The sequence below is a fragment of the Salvelinus fontinalis genome, chromosome 20 (assembly GCF_029448725.1).
Source record: "Salvelinus fontinalis isolate EN_2023a chromosome 20, ASM2944872v1, whole genome shotgun sequence".
NCBI lineage: Eukaryota > Metazoa > Chordata > Actinopteri > Salmoniformes > Salmonidae > Salvelinus > Salvelinus fontinalis.
Genome location: NC_074684.1, coordinates 22,383,158 through 22,399,602, shown reverse-complemented (window position 1 = coordinate 22,399,602; position 16,445 = coordinate 22,383,158). Strand labels below are relative to the sequence as shown.

General features: G+C 42.3%; 1 protein-coding gene across 12 annotated transcripts in view; it reads right to left on the bottom strand.

The window, feature by feature from the left end:
* The window catches only part of LOC129817521 (protein 4.1-like), a 96,991-nt gene that overhangs the window by 49,778 nt on the left and 30,768 nt on the right, over positions 1-16,445 (bottom strand). For 4 of the 12 annotated variants that reach the window (XM_055872855.1, XM_055872866.1, XM_055872863.1 and 1 more), the window contains exons 1-2: positions 6,251-6,463; positions 207-775 (exon numbers count right to left, since the gene is read on the bottom strand). In XM_055872855.1, the coding sequence (XP_055728830.1) occupies positions 207-761 (555 nt within the window). In that variant the 5' untranslated portion in view covers positions 762-775; positions 6,251-6,463. Of the gene's footprint in view, positions 1-206; positions 776-6,250; positions 6,465-16,445 lie in introns of those variants that run through there. The other 8 variants (XM_055872862.1, XM_055872859.1, XM_055872860.1 and 5 more) reach the window with 3 other exon arrangements.

Sequence of the window (16,445 nt, the reverse complement as noted above, 5' to 3'; positions counted from 1 at the left end):
CCCATGACACACTACTGTCAGCAAGCCAGCAGAGAAACAGACCGTCTCGATAAGTAAAGCTACAGTAAACATAGTAATCTGGGATCTCACCTGCCAGGAATCCATCTAAATCTGAGAATAGTTTAATTGAGAAACGAATGCAAAGATAATGGAGAGACAGTAAGGGGTGTGTAGAGAATTTATATGGCGAATATAGGCTAGCATACCTGAGTTTCTGCACTGCCAGTGGAATGATTCTCCGCTGGTTCCTCTGAATTCACTTCCTCTTTCTGTTCTGGCTCCGCCTCGCCGTTCACTTGCTCTTCGTCAACCTGTGGCTCAGCTGCTGTCGTCGATGATGTCTGCTCTGCTTCGGCCTGCTCCACCTCCTCACCCACCTCCTTCACCAGAACCACACCTCCCTCTTCCTTGGGCGTCACCTGGCTCTCTTTTGGTCCCACTGCGCTCTGAGACTTCTGCTTCTTAAGCCATGGAGGGAGGAACCTTGAGATGCCTTTCTTCTCTGAAGCTGGTGGTGAGGCTGGGGGCTCCTCTCCCTCCGGTCCTGTGGCGTTATCGGCAGACTGGGCCTCCTCCTGGTTCTCCTTTGCCTCTGCTGAGTCTGTGGCCAGAGCGGGGCTTTCGTTGGACTGCTCGGCGGCCTCAACGGCCTTGACCTCGTCTATCTGGTTGGTGGCTGGTGGTGCAGGTTCTGCAGGTTGCTCCTCCGCCTTCTCCGGCTCTTTTTTCACCTCCGTTTCAGATCCCACCTCTGTCGTCATGGTCCCCAGTCACACTGCACACAGAGAAAGAGAAATAGGGAATATAGTTAAACCAGGAGAAGAGGAGAACACAGCTAGTGATGTGAGTACATATGATAGTCTATTAGCAAACGGATGTCATTTTGCAGGTAGGTCAAAGTGTAAATCAATTCTATACGTTATTTTTCTTGTCATGCAACAACCGAAAAAACAAAGATGACGCAATAATATCTGCTGTACGTTTGTCAGCCGTGATTGACAGATTTCGCTGACAAATATTGGAGCTTACTAAAATGGCATGTGCAGTGGCCATCGATGGCTGGTCGCTAAAGAGCGAACTGTTAACTGAATCCCCCACCAGAGAGGAGCAGTAGCCACAGGCAGAACACAAATATCAGTGACAAGGACACTGCTCTGCACAGCGCACTTACTCAACAGGACTCAAAAGTTAAGAGTCAGGTTTGCCACACCCCTCTGTTTCACAGAAAAGTGCACAGCTCAAAATAAATTCACGGAATGATAGAGCTGAGAATCTGGATAATGGCATTAGGAGTATCTTGGAGAATGTGAATCCGACAGATTGTGTTGTAAGCATCATGTTCCAGAGAGAAGGACATACAGGTGAAGCCGGAAGTTTACACACTTAGGTTGGAGTCATTAAAACTCGTTTTTCAACCACTCCACAAATTTCTTGTTAACTAACTATAGTTTTGGCAAGGCGGTAAGGACATCTACTTTGTGCATGACAAGTCATTCTTCAACAATTGGTTACAGACAGATTATTTCACTAACACAATTCCAGTGGGTCAGAAGTTTACAAAAACTAAGTTCACTGTGCCTTTAAAACAGGTTGGAAAATTCCAGAAAAGGATGTCATTGCTTTAGAAGTTTCTGATAGGCTAATTGACATTATTTGAGTCAATTGGAGGTGTACCAGTGGATGTACTTCAAGGCCTCCAAACTCAGTGGTTCTTTGCTTGACATCATGGGAAAATCAAAAGAAATCAGCCAAGACCTCAGAAACAAAATGGTAGACCTCCACAAGTCTGGTTCATCCTTGGGAGAAATTTCCAAACGCCTGAAGGTACCACGTTCATCTGTACAAACAATAGCACGCAAGTATAAACACCATGGGACCACGCAGCCGTCATACTGATGCATTCTGTCACCTAGAGATGAACATACTTTGATGTGAAAAGTGCAAATCAATCCCAGAACAGCAGCAAAGGACATTGTGAAGATGCTGGAGGAAACAGGTACAAAAGTGTCTATATCCACAGTAAAACGAGTCCTAAAATCGACAACCTGAAAAGCCGCTCAGCAAGGAAGAAGCCACTGCTCCAGAACCGCCATAAAAAAGCCAGACTACGGTACATGGGGACAAAGATCGTACTTTTTGGAGAAATGTCCTCTGGTCTGATGAAACAAATAACTTTTTGGCCATAATGACCATCATTATGTTTGGAGAAAAAAGGGGGATGCATCATGTTGTGGGGGTGCTTTGCTGCAGGAGGGACTGGTGCACTTCACAAATAAGCATGAGAACGGAAAATTATGTGGATATAATGAAGCAACATCCCAAGACATCAGTCAAAATGTCAAAGCTTGGTCGCAAATGGGTCTTCCAAATGGACAATGACCCCAAGCATGCTTCCAAAGTTGTGGCAAAATGGCTTAAGGACAACAAAGTCAAGGTGTTGGAGTGGCCATTACAAAGCCCTGACCTCAATCCCATAGAAAATGTGTGGGCAGAACTGAAAAAGCGTGTGCGAGCAAGGAGGCCTTCAAACCTGACTCAGTTACACCAGCTCTGTCAGGAGGAATGGGCCAAAATTCACCCAACTTATTGTGGGAATCTTGTGGAAGGCTACCCGAAACATTAGACCCAAGTTAAACAGTTTAAAGTCAATGCTACCAAATACTAGTAAAGTGTATGTAAACTTCTGACCCACTGGGAATGTGATGAAATAAATCACTACTATTATGCTGACATTTCACATTCTTAAAATAAAGTGGTGATCCTAACTGACCTATGACAGGGAATTTTTACTCGGATTAAATGTCAAATTGTGAAAAACTGAGTTTAAATGTATTTGGCTAAGGTGTATGTAAACTTCCGACTTCAACTGTAACGTCTGAAATTAAATGGACAAAGTGCTGCAGGTTAGAGCAATGACTCAGCCAGTCTCCATAGAGACGAATTCACCTAAATTATCTACCCTGACTAAATCAGTTTATTTCCTTTCTCCCGATAACAAATGTGATTGTATTGAAAATATTTTTTTGTAAAAGAGATTAACCTTATCTAGCTACCTCTAGAATCAAGTCAGAATTGATAATAAATGTACCTGGCATTCCATGGTTGACTTCAGTTACTTTTGTCATAATGAGAGAGGAGCACATGCACTAGGCAACACGCAGGGGGATTTATAAATAGAAAATGGTTCCTCGCGCATGACTGGCCACTGGGTTGAGGGAGAGAAGCCATTTAATGGTCATTTTTGGGTTCTGCAAATTTTACAGCAGGTCATGTGACACAGGAATTAAGGAAGGCCGCAACTGAGAAGACTCAGGGAACGGTTGAAAATGTAACCAAGGAAAGGACATTCCAGTATTATTCTAGCAATAATTAAAAGGGGAGGGACACATTGGTAGCAACATGTAATGGAAAGAACTGGCTAGGACACATTTCAGGCTTCTTCAGATCAGATTAGTCTTAATCAAGTTAAACTGAAGTAAAAGACCTCTGCAACAAATAAAATGACAGGGCACAAAAAGTAAACTGTGCAGATGACATGCATCAACCGTGAGCAACTTAACCCAATGAATGGCATCGTAATGGACACTGCTTCCTCACTGATGTGTGGGCTACATTTAGGACACACATACAGAAACAAATGAAGACATGCTGTGTAGGCCTAGGCTACACATCAAATTGTTCAAATTTGACCTATGAATCACAATCTATTCTAAAGAAATAGGCTACATCTAGGCCTAATCAAGAAAATACTATTTTGAATTTAAACATCAATTCACTGTGAATAATGCACCTTGAATGTAGGGCAGGCTCAGCCTGGTACATCAAATCACAACAGAGATGACCTGAAATATAATATTATGTTTAAACTATAGCCTGCAGATTCAAAACTCAACCTTGCCACAGGGGAGCGACTAGCTCGGCCATTCAGTGGCATTATGGCCTGGCCACCCCAGCAGAGTGCAGGCTAAATCACTAATCTGCAAACGCTTGCACATCATGGGAGTTTGTGAAACACAGCCTGTCAGAACCAAATTAAGGTCCTTGTCAGCAAAAAACTAAATGGTGTCTATAGCGAGAGATGTGACTGACATGCTCCAATCGCATGCCATCAGATCTTTTCTTTAATAAAAACTCATACCATCACAGACACAATCCAGTAGACACAATAGACCAGAAGTCATAGATACCCTCAACACATACTGGTCCTGGAGGTGGGTTATGGTTAGCCTAAGTGTTTTTGCTTGTAAAAACATGCGTCTCGGTTTAAGTCGTCTATATAATCAGTTACCCTAGGAGAACTGTGGGTGTGACAGTCAGATGTATTTTAAGCGTGCGTGTGTGTGTTTGTTGTACACATCCAGCTCAAGTGTAGGCTACATGGAGGTGTTGAGTTATGAGGGACTTGGCTTATCTCCAGTCGTCTCAAACCCATCACCACAACAGCCTATCGCTTCATTACACTAATTAGGCACTAAGTGTACACCGACTGCACAGACAACATGTATACAATAAGGAAATTATTTTATCTTGTTACAGACACCCACTGTGTGACAGTCTCTGGCTAGGTTTCCATCCAATTGAGAATATTTAAAAAAAATCTGCAAAAATATATTTTCCTCACGAATGGTGTTTCTCCACCAAATGGACTTGTTGTAGATAAAAATCAGTGTGTAATGACAAAGTGCACAAAATGATCCTTTAAATTAAGTTTTCATGTACAGAATAAAAGTTCAATGTGTTTCCATCGAATTTAACGCTACCGCATTAAATAGCTAATGTGCCTACTCTGATCTTGGCACCTGCGCTCTAGCCAACTACTCGCAGATACAGTGCGGGTAGTCTTGTCTACATGAGATTATCGATAAGAGTGAGCACATTTGTATTTGTCAAGGGCAGTCAAGCGTCGATCATCATGTCACCAGAATAAGACCCTCAATATTTACTGGATCGGAGCATCAAGCTCATCACTGTGCACTTTCACCACCCTGTGAAGTTCAGCACTTATTTAATTTGTAGCCTAATTAAACTGCAGTTTCCCCGAGTTGTAGTGGGAGGACCACACCATATCATTGAGTGATTCCAAGTTTACTTCGTATGATGGTTCTTATAAATCAATATTTGCTCATCAACTATTTCCACGGCAATTTCTCACATACTACATTTTACCGACACAAAAAGATCCCACATGCCAAATAAACAAATTGTTGGCATTTATACAATTGTACCGAAAACGTCCTTTTTCCATCACAGCTGTCGTGATTTTTTATACTCTGACTTTACTTGCAAAAAACCTGGATGGAGACGTGGTTTGTGATAAATTGTTTATCTGGTCATTCACAATTGACTGCAGTGTGTTTGTCGTTATTGTACTGTTCAATGTGAAAATCATTATAGTCTAGGTAGTGCAGAGAGCAGTCTGCAGCTAAGCGTGCTGCTGTACTGGCTGGCGATTGTTTTACTTACTGTCTGCGCCCTACGAGGCATACCGTACCGGGAATGCTGCAGCTTCGAAAGGATCTGCGACAAGCAGGCTTTCATTTCCCCCTTATCCCACGACTCTACCCCAGCCTCCAATAAAAACAACACACATCCCCCAACAGTGGCAGAAGAAAACTATGAAAAAGCTGCCATGGCTTCCATTGCTGCAGAGCTGCCATTGTTTCATCTTTAGACACAGGTTAGCCGTTTTATTGTAGCACGGTGTTGTGTTTGTGTATCACGCGATTGAAATAAACGCCCTCGTATCTCCTCACTTTGTGATAATACCACATGGGGAATTTTATATCACCAGAGCACACACACGCATAAGGAATTCTCAAGTCTTAACCACACACACACACGGCCTGCCAATGATGTGCTTGGGAAAACAAGGATGTCACTGCAACAACCAAGACAACGCCCCTCACTGATTAGTCCAATCAAAACTCATTAAAAGCGGGTACATTGACTAGCTAAAGTCAAATTGACAGGAAATTATTTTCAAATTCCAAAAGCAAAAGACTTGGTTTATCCCCATATCTACTCAACCTTATGAAGCACAAGTTCCTGGAATGGCTACGTCCTGAGCACTCTGTGTCCCGCTAATCTCAAATCAGCTGATTTAGACATTCTATCAAAGTGAACGGAAGATGAACTGCATTGACTATTAGCCAGCCGCGTCAGCCTCAGAGCAGTAGCCTCAGTACAGTAAGCCAGTGCACAGCTGTGGTGCAGGGCTGGGTGTGGGTGTGAGCACCAAGTAGCACCTTACCGTGATCTCTCCCCTCTGATGTCCGACTCAGACTTTCCTGTCACTTTCCTGTGCTCTATTCCAGCTGATCAGCTTCCTGCTCTACGCGCTGCGGTCATTACCGCACTCAGCACCAAACTCATGGGGACAGACAGAGCCAGAGAGAAGAATGAGGCTGAGAGAGAGGGAGCCAAACGTGACAGAGATAATGGTGAGGGAGGAGGGCGAGTGAACGAAGGAGGCAGACCACACCCCTGCTGTGTATGTGCCAAGAGAGGGGTTGTTAGTGGACACTAGCATTCAGGGATCTCGCTCCTCGTCAGTAGTGTCCTGTCTCCTCAGGGGACACTCCAATCCAAAGCTAGTTTAATAACAGTCTCAACTAACCACAAGCTTTAACATGCAGACCCACTGTGGTTTGACGCCCATCTAACCTAAATGACTGGAGTTTAAAGAGCTGAGGAGCCAGTCCTAAAACCATCCAGTTTTACACACCATTCCAGAGCGTAGACACGGTAGGCCTATTCTCAGCACAACAGAGGCTTACAGTACAAGAATGAACAAAGTTCTAACTATTATTCTAATGGTGTAAGCAGGCGCTGCCCTAAATTACTTTTTGGACAAAGCTTTATCCCAGTATTAGTGCTATCACACATTATACTTCTATTAAATGTATACTTATGCAAAAAAAAAAAGAGTATATTCTGCCTTTTACTTTGTTCTTATCTTGTATTATTTCTTATTGTTGTTGCATTGTCGAGAAGGAACCTGTATTTAGTTGGACGATGTATACCATGAGTATCCAGTACATACGACTAATAAAACATTGGGTGACAGATGGAAGGCCTCAAGTCAATTCAATGTACAGTGAAACAGCTGGATTTACAGTACACAGGATAGTGGGAGTTATTAGCCACGTGTCCAACATGGTACAGTAATACACCAGAGAATGGAGCACTTTTGGAGGGGCACTCTGAAGAGTCGGTATCCCCAAAGTGTGCCCTGTGAAGGAGTCCATGACCCAAGAGAGATCAAAACTGTGTCGTGCCAAAGTCACAGCCCCATCATTGGGAAGGTCACCGCAGGATTAAACTAAGAGGAATGTCCAGACACCCCAAAGGATGAAAATACCACAGACAAAGAGGTTAATTTCCCCGGGTCTCATGGCACTAGATGTACATTTTCTTTCCTCTGAAGCGTTCGGCGACTGTATCGAAGCACACCAAGTACAGATCTCTTTATTGGAGGTCAAACAATGAGTTCGGCTGTTAAATGGATACGGGGAAGAGCAAAAAGCCATAAGTTCCAGAACTGAAGCATTTATTTTTATACCACATCTAAACAAAACTGTATCTGGGATTTAAGAGAGTTGCTATAGCAACAGGAAGTTCAAAGTTGGGCATGCATCTCACACTTACCTCGGCAGTGTCACACGCAGCAAGGGTCTCAATGGCAGGATAAAAGCCTGTTTGAGTCAATGTCGCTCTAGAGTTCAGACCAGAGTATGTGAGTGGAGCTGGAGAGGAGAGCCACATTTACCCAAAGGCTGGAGCATGAGCCTTCTCACCCACTCCAATTTCACACCAGTACTGCTCATTTAATAAACTCCGGGCATGCCCAGCCCAGCATGCTTTTGTATGCTACTTGTGTGCTGCTATAGCCCCTTCTTTTAACTATTGTCATGGAATTTGGTAAATATTTTCTTTAAAAGAAAAACACTGATAAAGCACACGTGCACATCAAGGTGACTTACAAGATGAGGACCAAGAGCATGAGAGGGAGTGCGGTGATGTAGTGCCCACAACTAAAGAATCATTGTGGAATCTGAAAAGAAACATTTCTTGAAAGGATGACGTGTACTACGTGCACATAACATAAAGAAACAAGGTGGGTAGCTAGCTAAGTGTTTCATTGTAGCAAAGTACTATTTTTTTCTCTTAAAAGTTTAGTTCATTTTCACTATTATCGATACAATAGGGTATCACTGATTTTGGCCCAATAGGACTGACATATTAGCTCTTTCACGGAGCTTTGTTTTGATAGGGTTATTTTGCATAAAAACATTTAGGCCTAGCTATAGAGAAACAACAACTGCATCCCTACCCAGGCTGGCAGGAGTGTTCTGAAGGGCTCTGAAAGCGCCGAGGGCATCCTCCGCTGCTGGCCTGCTCTCCAAGCACCATCACATGACTCTGGCCAAACTAGTGGTTCTAAAAGTGAAAGGCAGTATTTCACAGCCTATATGTGCAATTTAGACTATAATGATTTAATACAACGAAATGTTGATTAAATGCTGAGCGCTAAAAATGGATAATCCACCCCAAACTCCTATGATTAACAGTGAATATGTGAAGAAAACAAATTGTGAACAACTGTTTCATTTTGACGTTATAACAAGGTTGGTAGAAACGTTTTTGGAATTCTGTTGCAGCTCAAGTCTACTACAAAACCCACAATGCAATGCGCTCACATTCGCTCTCTGGGACACTAGGTAGCTAGAAAACATAGGTACACACACACAACAATACGAGAGACAATATCAGCAAACTGCACTATCAATTTAAGAGGCTATTTCACAGACTTCAACATAAAGTTAGTCTCTGCCAAGAGTGAGCGCCAATTACATTTCTTACCAACAGAGATACTTTTGAGGAGATGGGAAACTCCATTAGACTTGTTTTATTTACGTTGTCTACGTTGCACATGCTTTGTCAATGGACCGCGTGCTGCATTCTGGGCGATTCTGGGACAAGGAACGCTCTCCATCAAGGAGTGAATGGGAAACAAATTGGGAGCTAACTAAAAAAAACTGAACATTAGCACAAATTTCACTTACAATTAGTACAACATTGGCAATCTTATCCAAGATGTGACATAATTAACTTCTCTGTAATATCGTATATAAACTCCCCTTTTCAGGACCCGGTCTTTCAAAAGACGATTTGTAAAAATCCAAATAACTTCACAGATCTTCATTGTAAAGGGGAACAAGGAACACAGGAACAAGCATGGGAAACAATGAACCATAAACAATTAATGAACATGCACCTGTGGAACGATCGTTAAGACACTAACAGCTTACAGACGGTAGGCAATTAAGGTCACAATTATGAAAACTTAGGACACTAAAGAGGCCTTTCTACGGACTCAAAAACACCAAAAGACAGATGCCCAGGGTCCCTGCTCATCTGCATGAACGTGCCTTAGGCATGCTGCAAGGAGGTATGACTGCAGATGTGGCCAGGGCAATAAATTGCAATGTCCGTACTGTGAGACACCTAAAACAGAGCTACAGGGAGACAGGTCGGACAGCTGATCATCCTCACAGTTGCAGACCATGTGTAACACCTGCACAGGATCGGTACATCCGAACATCACACTTGCAGGACAGGTACAGGACGGCAACAACTGCCCGAGTTACACCAAGAACGCACAATCCTTCCTCAGACTGTCCACAATAGGCTGAGAGAGGCTGGACTGAGGGCTTGTAAGGCCTGTTGTAAGGCAGGTCCTCACCGGCAACAACGTCGCCTATGGGCACAAACCCACCGTTGCTGGACCAGACAGGACTGGCAAAAAGTGCTCTTCACTGACAAGTCGCGGTTTTGTCTCACCTGGGTTGAGGGTCAGATTCGCATTTATCGTCGAAGGAATGAGTGTTACACCGAGGCCTGTACTTTGGAGCAGGATCGATTTGGAGGTGAAGGGTCCGTCATGGTCTGGGGCGGTGTGTCACAGCATTATCGGACTGAGCTTGTCGTCATTGCAGGCAATCTCAACGTTGTGTGTTACAGGGAAGACATCCTCCTCCCTCATGTGGTACCCTTCCTGCAGGCTCATCCTGACATGACCCTCCAGCATGACAAACCCACCAGCCATACTGCTGACTGTGCGTGATTTCCTGCAAGACAGGAATGTCAGTGTTCTGTCATGGTCAGCGAAGAGCCCGGATCTCAATCCCATTGAGCACGTCTGGGACCTGTTGGATCGGAGGGTTACGGCTAGGGCCATTCCCCCCAGAATCTTGCAGGTGCCTTGGTGGAAGAGTGGGGTAACATCTTACAGAAAGAACTGGCAGATCTGGTGCAGTCCATGAGGAGGAGATGCACTGCAGTACCTAATGCAGCTAGTGGCCACACCAGATACTGACTTACTTTTGATTTTGACCCCCCCCCCCTTTGTTCAGGGACACATTATTCCATTTCTGTTAGTCACAGGTCTGTGGAACTTGTTCAGATTATGTCTCAGTTGTTGAATCTTATGTTCATGCAAATATTTACAGGTTAACCTGTCTAGGATCAGCGTGGCGCTAGCGGCACACCCCCCCCCCCACTGAAAAACCAGTGCCGCGAAATTCAAAAAAAATATATTTTTTTAAATATTTAACTTTCACACATTAAAGTCCAATACAGCTAATGAAAGACACAGATCTTGTGAATCCAGTCAACATGTCCGATTTTTAAAATGTTTTACAGGGAAGACACAATATGTAAAGATGTACATCTATTACCTAAAAACACATTAGCATAATCCACCATCTTTTATTTGTCCACCAACACCAGTAGCCATCACCAATTCGGCTAAACTAAGATATTTATAGCCCCTAACCAACAAAAAAACTCATTAGATGACAGTCTGATAACATATTTATGGTATGGGATAGGTTTTGTTAGAAAAAAGTGCATATTTCAGGTAGATGGCATAGGTTACAATTGCACCCACCGTCACAAATGGAATAGAAAAACTACTTAGAGCAACGTGTTTACCTACTTACTAATCATCAAACATTTCGTAAAAATACACAGCATACACGAATCGAAAGACACAGATCCTGTGAATACAGACAATATTTCAGATTTTCTAAGTGTCTTACAGCGAAAACACAATAAATCGTTATATTAGCATAGCACATAGCACATAGCAGCCCAGCATTGATTCTAGCCAAAGTGAGCGATAAAAGTCAACATCGCCAAAAGATATTAATTTTTTCACTAACCTTCTCAGAATTCTTCCGATGACACTCCTGTAACATCATATTACACAATCCATATAGAGTTTGATCGCAAATGTTTATATTTAGCCACCAAAATCATGGTTAGACAATGTGAAATGTAGACAAGCTGGTCAGAAAATGTCCTTGCGCCACTTAGACAGTGATCTACTCTTATACATAAATACTCATAAACGTGACTAAAAAATATAGGGTGGACAGGGATTGATAGACAATTTAATTCTTAATACAATTGCGGAATTACATTTTTTAATTTATCCTTAATATTCAATACAGTTTGCGCCAAGCGAAGCTACGTCAAAAAACATGGCGTCCTAAGCCACTAAAATGTTTCGACAGAAACACGATTTATCATAATAAAAATGTCCTACCTTGAGCTGTTCTTCCATCAGTATCTTGGGCAAAGGATCCTTTCTTGGGAGTAATCGTCTTTTGGTGGAAAGCTGTCCTCTTGCCATGTGGAAATGCCAACTGCGTTCGGGATGAACTGAAAAGCGTGCCCAACTATTCACATCGTTGCAAAAATAAATGTCCCAAAATCGCACTAAACGGATATAAATTGCTATAAAACGCTTTAAATTAACTACCTTATGATGTTTTTAACTCCTATAACGAGTGAAAAGATGACCGGAGAAATATAACAGGCTAAACTAACGCTTGGAACAGGAGAGGGTCGGTGTCCTCCACGCGCGTGACGCACCAAGAAAAGACTTGCTAGCTACAGGGTTTTTTGATTTATAGGGCCTGTGAACGCGCAATCGACCCCATTGGAATCGTCATCACGTAAAGGCATCCAGGGGAAGACGTAAGAAGTGTCCGTACAGTCATAGCAATAAGAGTGCCCTTTTAACTGACTTCAGAACAGTGGCCAACATTTCTGAAATCTGAATCCATGTCAGGGAAATTGCTGTAGAATGGGCTCTGTTCCACTTAGAGACAAAATTTCAACTCCTATAGAAACTATAGACTGTTTTCTATCCAATAATAATAATAATATGCATATTGTACGATCAAGGATTTTGTGGGAAGCCGTTTCAAAAATTAGCCAAATTAGCATAAATAGTCTAAACAGCGCCCCCATCCCCAACAGGTTAAGTTTGCTGAAAATAGACAGTGAGAAGACTTTTTTTTATGAGTTTAGCGTTGGAAATCGGGACACTACGTACTTGAGGAAATTAGGCAGGTTTCTTGTATCATACCCCGACTTTGAGAAGGGATAACGTGACGATTAGCTTAGCAACCACGTTACGCAGCATGGCAAAGTGAATGCAATGCGTCGACTGTCAGTTGGGTGGGTAGTTTCTCCATTCATTGCCCAATGGGATTCCTATCGCCTCCTTTGTGGGAAACAGATTAGAGACACAGGGTGCATCGCGACATGGTACTTGAACGAGAAACAGATGAATAATTTGGTACACTGTTAAGGTTTAGAACATCTAAGCGAAATAGATACTTTATCAAGATGATCTAAAACGGATGGATACATTAAACAAGTACATACATACCATCTATTGGCTGAATGGACAATCTGGAGTGTCATTGTTATAAAAGCAGTATTAAAATGTGACAGGGGATGACACCATCTCCAGTGACGAGAATGTTGTACCCATGACGCGTTCCTACACGATTTCCTGATTAACAGACCGACCACTTAGAAGTTAAATCATGTGGAAATGTTTTATTTTACCCACTGATAGAACATTGGCTTTTACCAAATTGACAGGAGATTCCTGATTTGTCTTTCTGGGGGTGGCTTATTATTTTTAGGTTTCTGTCAGCCTAATGTGTTGCACTCGCAAATGCTTCAAATGATTTCTTTGTAGGCTAGAAACTTGAAATAGGCTAATAATATAGCCTAAATAATTACCTTTCCTCCCTACTTAGGCTACATGTCTGGCTCCTGACCTATTCAGTAGGGGTGTAATGGTTCCCCAAACCCACGGTTGGGTACATAGTGGTTTTGGGTCGCAGTTCGGTTACAGTACAGCAGAAAAATGAAATTCCAACAGTTACTGTAGGTAATTGTTTTTTATTTGACAAAATAATTTTGTGGCCCAAGTCCGACAAAGATCAGCAAAGGTAAGTGAAGAATTATAATGCTTTTGGCGTGTAACTGTATGGCTTGCTTTTGTGGCTGAACGCGTTCTCAGATATTGAATATTGTGCTTTTGCCGTAAAGCTTTTTGAAATCTGACAGCGGTTGCATTAAGAACAAGTGTATCATTAATTCTATGTAAAACTTGTATCTTTCAAAGTTTATGAGTATTTCTGTTATTTGACGTGGCTCTCTGCAATTTCTCTAGATATTTTGGAAGCATTTCTAAACATGGCGGGAAATCAAGGCCTACTTGTTTGACATTACGGGAAAAAAAAAAAAAAAAAAAAATCTGCCAAGACATCAGGAGAAAAAAAAATAATTGTAGACATCCACAAGTCTGGTTCATCCTTGGGAGCAATTTCCAGACGCCTGAAGGTACCACGTTCATCTGTACAAACAATAGCACGCAAGTATAAACACCATGAGACCACGCAGCCGTCATAGCGCTCAGGAAGGATACGCGTTCTGTCTCCTAGAGATGAATGTACTTTGGTGCGATAGTGCAAATAAATCCCAGAACAGCAGCAAAGGACCTTGTGAAGATGCTGGAGGAAACAGGTACAAAAGTAGCTACATCCACAGTAAAAAGAGTTCTACGTCGACGTAACCTGAAAGGCAGCTGGGCAAGAAAGAAGCCACTGCTCAAAAACCACCTTCAAAAAGCCAGAATATGGTTTGCAACTGCACATGGGGACAAAGATCGTACTTTTTGGAGAAATGTCCTCTGGACTGATGAAACAAAAATAGAACCGTTTGGCCATAATGACCATTGCTATGTTTGGAGGAAAAAAAGGGAGGATTTCAAGCTGAAGAGCAACATCCCAAACGTGAAGCACGGGGGTTGCAGCACCATGTGGGGGTGCTTTGCTGCAGGAGGGTCTGGTGCACTTCACAAAATAGATGGCAGCATGAGGAAAATGATGTGGATATATTGAAGCAACATCTCAAGACATCTGTCAGGAAGTTAAAGCTTGGTCGCAAATGGACAAGCATACTTCCAAAGTTGTGGCAAAAGGACAACAAAATCAAGGTATTGGAGTGATCACAAAGCCTTGACCTCATTCCTATAGAAAATTTGTGGGCAGAACTGAAAAAGCGTGTGCGAGCAAGGAGGCCTACAAACCTGACTCAGTTACACCAGCTCTGTCAGGAGGAATGGGCCAAAATTAACCCAACTTATTGTGGGAATCTTGTGGAAGGCTACCCGAAACCGTCGAACCAAGTGAAACAATTTAAAGGCAATGCTACCAAATAGTAATTGAGTGTGTAAACTTCTGACCTATAGGGAATGTGATGAGAAATAAATCACTACTATTATTCTGACATTTCACATTCTTAAAATAAAGTGGTGATCCTAACTGACCTAAGACAGGGAATTTTTACGAGGATTAAATGTCAGGAATTGTGAAAAACTGTTTAAAAATATTTGGCTAAGGTGTATGTAAACTTCGACTTTATTGTGGTTCATATTGCGGACCAAACTGAATCCCTGTACCGAACAGTTCGCTACAAATATGTTTACCATTACAGCCCTGCAATTTAGTGTTCATATGCTGCTTAATACGGCATGCACAGTTGCATATTTGCAATGAGCTTTTCTTACTGTCACCTTTTCATTTTGTTTATTAAAATACTTTTCATTCAAATCATATGGTTTTAATACTTCAAAACCAAAATGGTAAGTCCAGGTAGTCAAAAATAGATGGGTATTGGGATTTCCGACCACTCAACTCTGCTCACATAATCAGCAGTGTCTGAACCAGAGTAACTACAAAACATGGGGAGCGCAGTGCCTCAGACTCAGTGTTTCCCAACCCTGGTCGAGTACACCCAACAGTACACATTAGTTTTGTAACCCTGGACAAGCACACCCGATTCAACTTGCCAACTAATCATCAAGCCCTCAATGAGCTGAATGAGGTGTGTTTGTCAAGGGCTACAACTAAACTGTGTACTGTTTGGGGTAATCGATGACCAGAGTTGGGAAACACTGGTGAAGAACAAATTTCTTATTTTAATTTAAAGTGTTGATGTTAAATTAGAAAATCATGTTATGAGATGCTGGAACAATTTTACGCAGATGATCTAATTTGTTGGTCAATGCCAGTAAAAAAAATTATATCTTCACTTATAAGTTTATTAAATCATGATGAGTTTATCAAGACATAGTAGATTCATCCCATGTGTTAAAACCCACTTGAATGCGTATTGAGCCACCTACACCTGACCTCAATCTCTCTCATCTAGACATCCGTGTTGCTTAGTAATCTCCTTTGTGGTCTATGAATTCCTCCCATAGTCACCATCCATACCTGAGGCAGTGACTGAGACAAACTTTGTCTCATCCTGCCTGTGAGTCCACAATACCGTGATCAATCACTGTCAGCCGCTGGGCTACTGTGTCCCACTGTCCCCTTCTGGCTGGCTCTCACAGGGCCTGGTTGAGCACTGAAGGACTAAGCAGTAGGCTATTTATGGCGGCTTGAAGGGAAAGATAACAGATAAGAGTCCTAGAATTTTACAGAGAATCCATGACGATCACTGGTTTAGATGGTGTCAGAAGGGGTGATGTAGGCACCTAGAATAACTCTCATTTCCATCAGTTACATGATCTAAAATTGCATTCAGGTCATCTTCAGCCACACACACTGGCAGCTATCCATGCTTCTTTACCTGCTTCGGACACCAGAGAACCCTGCAGCTAGTTAACAGTAACAATGAAGGGCATAAAATGTGGCTTCCTGTGTCTGCAAAGGTTCTCTTTGATTTGCAAGTGAAAGTAGTTTGTTGATGTCAAACTAAACAAAGACAATAGTGTTTACTGTGTTAAGTCCACCCCCAGTCTGATGGTTTAGGCTAATATTAGGTGCATCTACACATTACAGGGAGAAAAGTTAAGACAGTCGCAAGTACACATGAGCTAAAGCTGGTTCCATGACATCACACAACCAAGAGGGTAAAGCACAGAAACTCCAAGTTCAGACTTCATAATGCTGATATTAAGACCAACTTATTAAAACATGCCAAATATAGCATTGTGTGAGTCCCATTTTCCCTCGCATCCTCAACTGTCCTTCCCAGAGATAAAAATAAGCTCCTGGCTGCAG